At 38.5% G+C, this 13098-nt stretch overlaps 1 protein-coding gene across 1 annotated transcript; it reads left to right on the plus strand.

Moving 5' to 3' along the window:
- The first annotated feature begins 5696 nt into the window (after nt 1–5696).
- LOC104421014 (probable 2-oxoglutarate-dependent dioxygenase At5g05600) lies at nt 5697–9553 on the plus strand. The gene is made up of 3 exons (XM_010032865.3): nt 5697–6435; nt 8387–8717; nt 9073–9553. Exons 1-3 carry the CDS (start codon nt 5927–5929, stop codon nt 9319–9321), a joined length of 1089 nt encoding a protein of 362 aa, XP_010031167.1. The 5' UTR covers nt 5697–5926; the 3' UTR covers nt 9322–9553.
- Nucleotides 9554–13098: the final 3545 nt, after the last annotated feature.

Consider the following 13098-nt stretch of genomic DNA (forward strand, 5'->3'; position numbering starts at 1 on the left):
AATTGAGTAAAATTGCAAAGGCTATTGCTTGTCAACAATTGTGTTTATGATATCATCGTTAACAATTCAACATTGAGCTTCATATTAATGCCATGTCAATAAAAAGGACTTGGTTATTTTTTAGAGCCGACACAGAGTGAATTTCTCGTCCTTTTGATGAGTAAAAGTAATTTTCCTTTAGTGTCTCAAACACACGCTCACCCACAAACCCTAACCTCATCACCTGTTCGCCTCTGACCTCCATCCCCATCACTGGCGTAGCCACCCCCCCAATCCTCGGCGTCCTCCCTCCCCGGGGGTGAGATTGCTGTGGCTGGTGAAACTAGGTGTCACGTATGCACAACAAAATGTTAAGTATGACAGCCACCTCTTGCGCTCTCATAAGGACAAAGTCCCACGCAGCATAAGTCACATTTCTACATCCTAGCGCTATAAAAGGAGAGTTTGTTACTCGTCATATTCCGCACTAGAGATGAGAGGGAGCTTATAATTGATCCTTAGATAAACTTATCTATCAAATAATGATGGGTTCGACCCTGAAAAAATTAGCAAACACGAAACTAAGTGTGAATTATTCACGTCCCGCAAGATTTTCTTATAAAGTCACTCGAGTCTTTTGCAGCATAAATCTATTGGTTAAACAATGCTGTCGCGTCATGCTTGAACCAATGACTGTTCTCTTACTGTTATTATTTTGATTATGGCAAGATAACCATATATCCAACTGGTGTCGACTGTGTAACGAGGACCCTAGACTTAAAAAGAACATCTTCCACTTTCTATCCCCACATGGTCATGTTTCCACAAGAAACGAACTTGTTTTGTTTTAGGGGTTCACTACTGTCTGAACAATCGCAGGTCAAAGTTTGGAAACGACAAGTGTTGTCCACTATGAAATGGTGCGCAGCCGTATTAAATGATGATGATACAATATCCTTGCAAGGGGATAAGGTTCCCATTGCCAAGCTGTCATCGCAGCAGTCATCCAAATGATGAATCTGCGACAGGGCAACCCGATCAAAGTTAGTATGTTTGACCCAACAAATAAAATAATCTGATGAAAAGATAGGTTGGATGGGTTGGATTGGATTTGCACGAGCGACTGCTCGTTCTTGAGATAATCTTTCGCTTTTTCGTTTTAGATAGTGCCAAAGAGAATGGAAACAATTTGGTCCTAGTTGGAGATATCCTTCTAGCGTAATACGGTAGATGCTATAACAAAGCAGTAAAATCTATCGAGTGTGGAGAGAGAGAGAGATCGAGTAAATACACATGAAAAGTTGTCATAGTGAATTAGAACTTTTACTACCAAAAATAAAATAAAATTAGAACTTAAGGTATGAATTCTTTAAGGTTTGGGTAACGTTAATAGCATGTAGCCATATTCTTTTGGGAAAATTACCGCAAAAAATCCTAAATCTATTGCAATTATGCAAATTTAGTTTATTCGGCTAAATTTAGCCGGTTGGCTCTAACATGACATGATCGATGCTAATATTGATAATTTTTAATGATATTTAATTTTTTTTTTTTTAAATTTTAAGTTATTTTTTCTTTTTTTCTTTTGCGGTGATCAACTAGAGAAAGAAGAAGAGGAAAAAGTAAAGAGAAAGAAAAGAAAAAAAAAGGAAAAAATAATTAATTTGAAATCGTTCACGTCAACATCGATCATGTCACGTCAGTATTAGCCTGCCAAAATTGAGTTGATGAACCGAATTACATAAATGCAAAACCTTTATGAATTAATTAGCAAAAAAAAAAAAAATGGTTCTTGACACAATTACAATAGGTTTAATAATTTTCTTTATAATTATCTCTGATTCGTAGCTTCCAAAACTTAATCCATATATTTGCAATTTCGTTGACAGAAAAGAAGCAAATTCCACTTCAAAAGGATATTCTTGCGTATCCCAAGCCCAAAAGTCCAAGGCCGATCCTAAAAGTCTTGAAGCCCATTAAAAAATTAAATTAGACTCCCATTTCGCTCATAAATAGATTGAAGCAAGAAGAAAAACATATATGCTGGTTGTCGTATATCGTATGTTGATTATCCAACGCGAGACTCCATTTAGACTATATTCTCCACAAAGTTTCCTCCGATTATGTCCTTGATTCGTTGGTTATAAGTTATGGACTTTATTCACATGCAAACATAACTAAAATTAAAAATTGGTACAATGTGCATGTTTCTACACCGATCAAGACATGGTTGAAAGAAATTCCGTCCAGCTTTCGATGGAGAAAAACACGGCCCTTTCACTAACATCCTCGTGCGCTTACCTTAATTAATCGGTACCCTTACATATGAGCTTTCTATATTAGGCTGACTCTCCCTCGATCCAAAGTCGCGCCTATTTACACACCAACATATCTGAATACAAAGCAAGCCTCCGCTTTGGTAATAGCAAACTCAACCAGCATTCACAAGTATCTGATAAACCGACTTGCTAGGAGTCGCAATCGAGAATACAAAACATCAAACATTTGCACTTGTTAGAATATTTAAGGAGTAAGTGTATTTAAAGTTTTAAAACTTGTTATGAAAGTGTAATTAAGTTTGAAAATTTATAAAAAAAGAAAGAGTGTTATTAAGTCCTAAAACTTATAAAATTTGTATAATCAAGTCCTTTTCATTAACTCCTTATAACTTGGTTAACGAAAAATGTTGATGCGGCTTTCGTTTATTATTATTTTCTTTCTTTTATGTGGCGATGAACATTGCTAAAACATGAATGATATTATTTTGGTCTAGATATGATTTTTTAATACACATTTTAATTAAATTATGTTAAAAATAAGCAAATTTTTTTTTTTAAAAGCCATGAAAAAGAAAAGAAATAAAAAGGGGAAAACAGAGGTGGCTAACCCACTATCATTGCAAATTGCCGACGATGGTGGGGGAATGGTTGGTAAGGGCCTGTACAAACCTCCACCACTTGCTACCCTCAATCAGACCTAGGTGAGGACCGACCACTCTTGCTTGATTTGAGTGAGGGCTATGACCCTTGCCTACCCATGGCCGGGGCTCTATTCTTCTTCTTTTTTCTATTCTCTTCATATTTTTATAAAGTTTGGTTATTTTTTAATATAACTCAAACAAATTTTGCATTAAAAAAAATCAAATCTGGACTAAGATGATATCGTTTTTGTTATGTCAATATTTTCCGTTAGCCAAATTGGATAGAGTTAATAGAAGGATTTAATTGCAACGATTTGACAAGTTTTAAGATTTAATTGTACCTTTTGAAATATTTGGGACTTAATCGTACTTTCATGACAAGTTTTAGGATTTCTATTACTCTTATCCTAATATCTAAATATCAAACTACGCATTCATTGAACAGTTTAAACTTTTAGAATACTTGGTTTTGATTCTACAAAATTTCACATTGTATCACAATAAAATGTCTTGAGTTCAAATCTTTATAAGCCCATTCTTTACCTCACCCCAATATTTCCACACGTTACTCTTAAGCCAATGTCCAGCTATGTAAGGAGAAGTGTTAATGGTACTGATTCCACAAAATTTTACTGGACTAATCTACAAGTTCCTTCCATACAAATCACAAATAGAAGCCATCAATCAATCATCGACTCTAATATAGCTTGGTTCGAAAGTGTCAACAAAATTTCAAGGGAAGCCCCAATCAGATTAGCTTAAAGGTGTTGGTTATAGGCCAAATAATTCATATCAAGCTAATTATTCGATCCGTGATTCTGTTTTATTAACATCCTCACACATCACAGTCAGATTAGTTATAGGCTAAATAATCCATGCCATACTAATTATCCGATTCAACAACCGTGTTTAAACTAACATCCTCGTACAGCCGCACGTTCCCTTTACAAATTCTCCAGATTATTTTCGAACTGTATTTTCTCTTTTTCACGAGAACAGAAGTACAGGGGAGCCCCACCAATGTTTTGTGGCCAGCATCAGAAAACCAAAAGTCGGTGCTCCAACATATCACAAGAACTCGTCGGTCGAGGCAATTCTCGATAATGGCACAAAAAAAAAAAAAAATCCTATTTGTACGGATGCCATGGGTCGAACTCTAATCTATAATTGCCTAAATTGACCTAAACAAACTTTATGTAAAATGATGAATAAAGAAGAGAAGAAAAAAAAATGAAAAGAAAATTTCTCAGATCACATTTAAAATGCATGCTTTATTTTATCTTCACCTGGGGTCCTGCAAGCCTCTTTGACTCCGTCCTTTTTACCCGTTGCAACGAAACATCAGAACCCTTTTGACTAGATGATTTCTAGCTTAATCGAACTAGAAAGCTTTTAACTTGATTCAGTAGACTCTTGTCCTTTTAACCCTAGAGCATCATATGCATATTCCAAAATACACGTCGTATGTTAGGGTTTCTGATTTACAGTATAAAGGGTTAGAGCTTAATGGGTAATATATCCAATGTAGAATCTGTCGTATCAACTGTTGATTGGGAGTGAACCAATGAACCGTTTCCTTCGTGGGATCCATTATTTGACCAATCATCGAACAAACATGTGAATCACATTGAAAAGTTAGTGATGTAGAATAACATGTAAATGCCTTTATGGAAACATTGGAGCATCATAAGAGCGCGATCCTACAAATCAAAGAGGATTACGTGATCTTCGAGATTACAAATGGGTTACAATATTTGATTCACGCATTTCTTTTGATTTCCGAGATCTCACAGATTTCTGATGTGTTTTGTAAATTTTTTAGTTGTGTTTTAATAACTTTTCCTTTTATCAATATCTTTTTCTACCCACTGATGGACAACTGAGTTGATTCGGCTTTGGGCACTTCATCGTAGAGGTCCTAGGGTCGAAACTCCGCAACTACTAACACGTCTTAAGTTTGGGGCCATGGTAGTGGGGTTAGGGGTGCACTGTGGACTCTATAGGCCGTGGGCTACCCAGCATAAGCCTAGCGAGCTCGGCGGATCTTGGGCATAAAAAAATAAATAAATCTTTTCCTTAATTTTGTTATTTGATTTCAGTTATTTAGTTATTCTCTAGATGATGACCTCCCTATTGCACCTATGATATTGTAATCGGCACTTTATTATTCAAAATAAGCATAGCTTTCTATGCGTCAGTTACGGTCCGAACTTAATCCATAACATCTAGAAGTAGGATCAATTTTATCATTCAAAAGGGTTGGATGGCGGTCGGTTTTATCTTTTGCCCATCGTCACTCGAAGAAGGCGTACTATATTCCTGAAAAGATTATTCCACAAACTTATTTTATGTTAATCAAGGGACACGTGGGTTGAGATTTCAACTACTTGGCTTTCGTTTGTGTGTAGTCGAGAGCTTTTAATTTATTTATTTTCCTTTATATTTCCCCCACTTCACTTTGAATACAATACGCCCACTTCTATCTGTCTCGCCCGCCAAACATGCAATAAAAGTGCCTTCCATACCAAACACTCTATACCCTTTTTCGCTTTTTTTTTGTATATTGAACGGCCGTCGTTTTTGGAGCAGTCATTCATAGGGAAATTATAACTGATAAGAGTGCTACAGATATGTGAAAAATATCGCAGGTTTATAATTTTTATTTTTTATTTTTTATTATGTGGGTAATTGTAGTCCAAGAACTCAATTTCATCACGGCGCCGAAACATATCATGCTCCTCTCGGCCTCGCTTCTTTATAAATTCGTCATCCGACTCTCTCACTCCCCACATCTTCCACTTGCAATATCCATGTAAAACTAATTGAGTGCTCTCTCTCTCTCTCTCTCTCTCCCCCTCTCTCTCTCTCTCTCCCTCCCGAAAATCCACCGGAATCGTCACATTTCTGTCTCCAGTCCACTTCAACCTCTTGCACTGAGCTTGCTTAAAAACGAACCACTTCGACAGTAACCTCCATTAAAATAGCCTCATACAATCCTTCAATCTTTCCCACGAGGAACATAAAGGGATGAAAAGCCTACAAAGCTGGCCTGAGCCGGTCGTTCGGGTCCAAGCCCTATCGGAGAGCGGCATTAGGGCGATCCCTGACCGCTATGTGAAGCCACCCTCCGACCGGCCATCGGTTGTCTCCTCACCCATGGTCAAGGAGGTCAACATCCCTGTCATCGACCTCAAAGGCCTCTTCGTCGGGGCCAACGGCCCCAGCGGGCCTGACGACCCGACCCTGAGGCAGATCAACGAGGCGTGCCGCGACTGGGGGTTCTTCCAGGTGGTGAACCACGGGGTCGACCCGAAGCTGATGAGGATGATGAGGGAGAGCTGGCGGGAGTTCTTCCACCTGCCGCTGGAGGCGAAGCAGCGGTACGCAAACTCCCCCTGCACCTACGAGGGGTACGGAAGCCGGCTTGGCGTCGAGAAAGGGGCGGTTCTCGACTGGAGCGACTACTACTTCCTCCATTACATGCCTCAGTGCCTGAGGAACCACGAAAAGTGGCCTGATCTTCCGCCATCGTGCAGGTAATAGTAGCACCAGTTCTCACGGTCATCATGACCTAATAATCTAACTTTCTGGATTTATTTATTGATTTCTTATCTCGGGGCCCTGGTTGTTTCTTGACAAAAGTAGGTTTTTGGATTGGCATTGAAAACGTGATGGAATGACTTGTGTATATTCTTTTATCGAAAAAGGGGCCCAAGTGGTGACCCTGATTGGCACGTTATAGTGTAGTCATACAACGCACGGAGGTTTTGCTTTTTCCGCTATGCGTTTTCCCATAGTGGACTGACTTGTTGTAGTGAGGTCGTGGCAATAACGGGTGGGGTCGGGCTATGTGTGGTGGGACTTAATGGTGCACGTGGTGTTAGGGATGGAATAACACAAAAAGAAAATAGATGACGGAATACTTACTCGAGATTGGTGAAGATTTTCCAAATATTTTCAATCGGGTGTTTGATCCTTTTTTTTTTTTTTTTGGGTGGGATATTGGGTTGTTCGAGAAACCTTGGATTTGAGGACCAAATTCAAGGGATTAGGAGTTCTTTTCCTTCCAAAATTATAAAATATATGTACTACTGTCATCTTCACAAGTTGGAGTAGAAGAAAAGACAAAAGGAAAAGGGTAAAGAAGATGGGCGAGTCTTCAGTAGAAGAGTCACGGACGTTACTGGGACAGGATGGCCAGTCAAAGAATTTATTTTACATTGTTTGAGGGAGGGTGGACAGTGGCTAATGATTTATCACTAGTTACTATTGACATTTGACCTATTGTCCTTTTATCTTTTTCAATCCGAGTTGCTCAATTTCCTATACAAGAGTGTCGGAGACAAAAACTGAGATGAAGGGTGTCTCTTTTGTCTATCTTTAACAACACACCCCACCCCCCCCAAAAAAAAAAAAAACCCCCGGGGCCCCAAAAAATTAAGAAAAAATGCAGAAAAGAAGAAGCTAATGATGATGTAATAGAAGAGTCAAATGCATGTTGGGGTTTTTTAAGTATATTCAATTTCACGAGATTTTTGTAATTTGGTCACTCAAGAAACATTACTCATCTTCAATAATCTTGCATTGGGCAAGGTGAAGATTTTATGCATCGACCTTGTCATTGGTGCAGTTCGCCTTGTCCAAAAATATTATTTATTGTCAATGACTTTCCCCAATGGTAAGCCTTAAAATAATATAAGATTGAATAAAGATGCATTGAATTGGGATCTCCACTTTGAGCGAGAAAAGATGGGGACAATCTTATCTTGAAGGGTCTCGATTGTCTAAATAAGGCAAGAAGGTCCCAAATTGGTAAGATTCTGTTTTGAAATTGGCTAAGAAAATCATGGAATTTTTGCCAGCAATAATTTAGGCAATACCCTTTGTCCTTCTCTGCTTGAACCATTGAATGAAGATATGAAGGTCCTCTCTCTCTCTATCTCTCTCGACTGTTCTAGAGCTACTACAACTTCATTTTCCCGCTCTTTTTTCTTTTGTGTGTGTGTGTCATACAAGTTTGTTTCTAATTCCCCTTAGCTTCATTAGAGTCCAAATCGAGCTTTCACTTTGTTTTTGATTGAGAATGGAAATGTGCTTTTTAGGAGCCAACAAGGAGAGACATAGGGGAGGGAGTACAGTCAGAGCCTAATTTTATTCAATATATTCTTTTGAAAAAATAATGAATATCTGTTTAGTGTTCATAGTACATACATCACTCTCGACTATGTAGAGGGTTATCCATAAATTGTCCTCCCACCCGACAATAATCCATAAATTACACATTTAATCGAGTGATTGGAAGATAGCCGATTAAGTAAACTAACAAGCAACTTATGTGCAAGTTTATGTACTTTTTGGTAGGTTAGGAAGTAATGAGAGTAAGAATCCCAAGTCCATTCGAGAGCGTTAGTTCGATTGGGAATATGACTAAGATTTGACGTCTCAAAAAGCACGAAAGTAATTTGGGAAACGAATTTTGGGTTGCAGGGAGCAGATTGCGGAATATAGCAAGCAGGTGGTGGAGTTAAGCGGAAGATTGATGAAGATGTTGTCCCTCAACTTGGGATTGCCGGAGGACTTTTTACAAAGAGGTTTTGGAGGGGAGGACATCGGGGCATGCCTGAGGGTCAACTTCTACCCGAAATGCCCACAACCCGACCTCACGCTGGGCCTCTCTTCGCATTCGGACCCTGGCGGCTTGACCCTCCTTCTCCCGGACGAGAATGTCCCTGGCCTCCAAGTCCGTAGGGACGAGAGCTGGGTCACCGTCAACCCGATCTCCGACGCCTTCATTGTCAACATCGGCGATCAGATGCAGGTCTCTCTCTCTCTCATATGACTTCTGCCCAGAAATGAGCATCGATTCTACTTCTTGTGATTACGCAGTACATAAGATGGACATATTGAGAGTTCATATTTTTTAAATTGTGATGTTGTAATTTGGATTCACATCCAACGCCTCTCTCTGGTCATATTACTTAAATGCAATTCCTTACGAATTTCCAAACATGGAAAAGCATAATCAAGATATCATTTGATAATGACGAAAAAATTAGGGAAATAAAATATTTTAACGGGTCTAGAACAACCATGAAGCATATCTATCGTTTTTGTCGTTTCTTACCCTTAATCTTGATCAAAAGTAAATGTGATTTGTCGTGTTCAATCATTAGGTCTTGAGCAATGCGATCTACAAGAGCGTGGAACACAGAGTAATAGTGAATTCTGCAAAAGAGAGGGTTTCACTGGCCTTCTTCTACAACCCCAAGAGTGACATTCCGATTGCACCTGCCTCGGAACTGGTGACCGAGGACCGTCCCGCCCTCTACCCGGCCATGACCTTCGACGAGTACCGGCTCTACATAAGGACCAAGGGTCCACGTGGGAAGTCCCAAGTTGAATCTCTCAAATCCGCAAGATGATGAACTATAAATCCCAATCAATAATGTCATTTTAATGAGTTCTTTGTCATTTTCGAGAGGAAAATAATTAGATGATCAATTTCGATTATATATAATTTGAAGGAACTAGCTTTATCTATGTTGTATCGATGGAGGAAGGTGAATAATCGTAGAAGCTCCCGAAATTTGACATTGTTCTTGTTGGGCCTCGGAAAATATTTGGTGAAAAAAACAATGACATTATATGCTTTGAGTTCTCGCGTCTTACACACGTGAATATATGCAATGACATCCTATTGCAGAAATAATTTATTGTAAACAACAAACAGAAAACGGGAGACATGTCAAGCATCGGATTATGTAGTTTGTTCGATCGGTATGGCCTATGACCTCGAGAAGAGCATTACAAAAATTCCACTATACATTGAACGGCAATGGAGATCGCAGACATACTAAAATCCTCCCATGTTTTTTGATTCCAAAAATCCACTCAAATGACTAACGAGCTCATCTCTGTCTAACATCAATTAGGAAACTCAAATATATTGATGGGACGGAAGAAGTTCCTCTATAATATCGGTTCTCTAATTAGCTCCGAACTCGAAGCACACCCAATACATCCACATCCCATGCCCGGATCATATTGAATTTTAGGTGATGCTGAAAGATGGGGGACCTAGACGTTGGTTTGTACACCAAAACAACCATTTCATGAATTCTTCTTCGGTACTCTGTTTTGAGAAGTCATGACTACCCTGTCCGAGCACTACAGATGCAAAGGGTGCCGAAGGTCTTGTCACAGGGAAGTCTTTCACAGATTCCCCATGACATGCTTGATATTTGGTTACAACAGCAACTCGAAAATCACAGGTTCGCTTCCCCGGTTTTGTCCTCTTTAGTTCACGATTTTTCCTTTCTTCTGTTTTCAAAATCAAATTAGGAACTTTGATGCTCGTGATTACTGCCCATATGGTTCAAGGTCTACTCTTCTCTACGGTCTTTATTTCATGTTCAAACTTGAATAGTGTACTCAGAACTTGCAGCACTTGGGGGTTGGGGCTCGTCATCGGGCGAGCATCACCACCCTCACATGCTTGGCAAGGATAGCTGCCCTCGACAGAAAATTAGGGGGCGATGACACCACCCTGTAGCTCAAACCTCTCTCTCGATCAACTTGTTCGCCAAAATACGGGATGGCGACGCCATCCCTTGTTTTTGTAGCCGAGAATTACGAAGTGATCAAAACTGGCTCAAAGCTCCGTTGGTACTTGATTTAGATGCCGACAAACATCAAAGTCGCCAGAAAACCGCCATCACCAATGCTTTCCGACGCCATCGATGAAGAGCACTCTGAAGGTTACAAATCAGAGTGCACCGAGAGAGACTAAGACGAGGAGCAAGTATCTCTCCGTTCAAAGTTTTCTTCATCTTAGGTCTTCTTCATTGTCCTCAAGTCGCCAGAAAACCGCCACCACCAATGCTTTCCGTTGTGCTCATAGCCATGCCGAGCCGACCTCTGTTTGCCCCTAATTTCAGATGCCTTCGTTGAAGAGCTCATGCCGTGGCTGCCATTACTTCACTTTGTTAAATCCAATCGTCAAAGTTGCTTCAGGGACTTTCTTTTTCGAGTTTCATTCCTCGATCGTTTCAGGGAGTTCTTCTATACTCGATCAATTGTCCTTGGCTTTATCAATTCTTGTTTTAAATATGGTTTGCAAAATTTGGGGATATGGCTTAATTTATCTAAATTGGGGTTTACATTTGGGGCAAAAATGTAAACGACGTCGTTTGAGACTATTACTGCTAACTGGGCACTCTAGTAAGCCACACAGGTCAGAAAAACTAATACAACAATTGCCGCATCGAATTTTTGAGGACAAAAATTGAAATTGGCACTTCAATAGTGATATTGAAGTGATAAGGCCAAAAATTTTGACATCAAAATGAGCGTTGTAATATATTTATAGTGCATCTAGTATCATTTTCCCAAGAAAATAGGAAACTTAATTTTCAGCGAAAGTTGTGGAATTTGGCTCAGAATTGGGCACAAATTTTCATGCTTCAGGTACTTTTTTAGAGATAAAAATAATAGAATGAATCAGGAAGGGTTGGTTCTGAATCTAGAATTTGAAACTAATTCTATTAGAACCAGTTCTCAATGTTTAGAAACTTGGAACCTAACTTATTTTCCCTATAATTGATTGTGGAACCTACCATATTTTTTGGGTCCGGTTTCAAGGTCTATCCGAGAACTTTTCTTTTGTTCCTTTTTTTTTTTACAAAAAAATAGTATGAGTAACAAAATGGTTCAAAATAAAAAATGAATGAGGGCAAGTGAGCAAAAGTGAGTTAGGATCAAGTGAGGCGAGTTGTGAGCGAGTAGGGTGATTCGTGCTCCCTCTCGCGCTTGAGAGAGAGAGAGAGAGAGAGAGAGAGAGAGAGAGTGGAGTGTTTGAATAAGGTTGAAGAAACCAAAGAAAAAAAGAGAGAAAAAGATGCTGAAAGAAAAACTAGAGTTTATAGATTTTATCATACCGGTTTCAAATTCAATTCAATTCCCAGATGGTTCTTAAGGCGAAAAAAGGAAATGAACCAGTTTTTAGGGTGGTTCAATTTGGTTCTCGGGTAGAACTAGTTCGATTGTACAGCCCTAAACAGAGTCAACCATTGACGAAAAATTGATATGATAATTATGGAGAATTATAGTTTGCCTCCAAGTTTTTTAAATTGTTTGAATTTTCCCCTAATGTTTCAGCTTTCTTTATCCCTCTTGATCTTTGAAAACTTGTTGCAATATCCCCTCACACTAATTGTATAATAAATTTTTGGGATACATACACTAAAAGTCTTATATTTTTTCATGAAAATGCAATTGAGTTCAAAAACTTTCAAAAAGTGTAATTAAGTTTGGAAACCTGTAACGAAATTACAATTGAGTTCTAAAATTTTCAAAAAATGTAATCAAGTATTAAAACTTATTAAATTGATCCAATCAAATCATTTTATTGATTGCACATTTTGAAAATTGTATGAATCAATTACATTTTTATGATAAGTTTTAGACAAGTTTTTGGACATAATTATACATTTTGAAAGTTTTATAATTCAATTGTACTTTTTGTACAAATTTTAGAACTTCTAATGTACTCAGTTCTAAATTTTTATGGTAATTAAGAGGAAGATATAGAAAATAGAGAAAACCAAAAAAGAGGAATGGCGAGTGACAAAATGGGGTCGAGGTTAGGGGTTGTCTGGTGGTAGTTGCGCCCATTTCCGCCACCATTATGGCGCTGGCGATAACAACTATTATTGCAGCTGGAAGTGCCCTCCCGAGAGCACTCTTTTACCTTAGAGGGACGCAGGGAGACACAAAAAAATTGTTACAAGAAAACAAGGATAATTTAACGAAAAAGTCAATAATTCGAATGATTTTTCATGTCCGATCACCTAAACTCAATGTCTCATTTCGAATGCGGCATCCATTTAATTTACCTTGTAAAATAGCCATAATGATGTTTGCATTATTAGAATAATTCAGAATAAAAAGAAAAATATTTGTTGATGAGGAAGAAGTTAATCTAAGTAGGAGAACCAGAAAATATGAAATAGTTGTAGAAATACAATGGATGTAAATTGCATAAATTTTGAAAAGTTAAAAGTGAGCACCTGAACTCTAAATTTTTCAAAATTTTGGAAGAGTGAGGATGCTCACTCGCAACTTTATTAATTTTGGGACTTGATTGTACTATTTTATGAAGTTTTAAGACTTGATTTGAGTGAGGCTACCACTCTCAAAGT

The sequence above is a fragment of the Eucalyptus grandis genome, chromosome 1 (assembly GCF_016545825.1).
Source record: "Eucalyptus grandis isolate ANBG69807.140 chromosome 1, ASM1654582v1, whole genome shotgun sequence".
NCBI classification, from domain to species: Eukaryota; Viridiplantae; Streptophyta; class Magnoliopsida; order Myrtales; family Myrtaceae; genus Eucalyptus; species Eucalyptus grandis.

Coding starts and splice junctions, on each gene's coding strand:
- LOC104421014 (XM_010032865.3), top strand. CDS start 5,927: ATGAAAAGCCTACAAAGCTGGCCTGAGCCGGTCGTTCGGGTCCAAGCC. Junction 6,436..8,386: donor GATCTTCCGCCATCGTGCAG/GTAATAGTAGCA, acceptor TTTGGGTTGCAG/GGAGCAGATTGCGGAATATA. Junction 8,718..9,072: donor ACATCGGCGATCAGATGCAG/GTCTCTCTCTCT, acceptor TTCAATCATTAG/GTCTTGAGCAATGCGATCTA.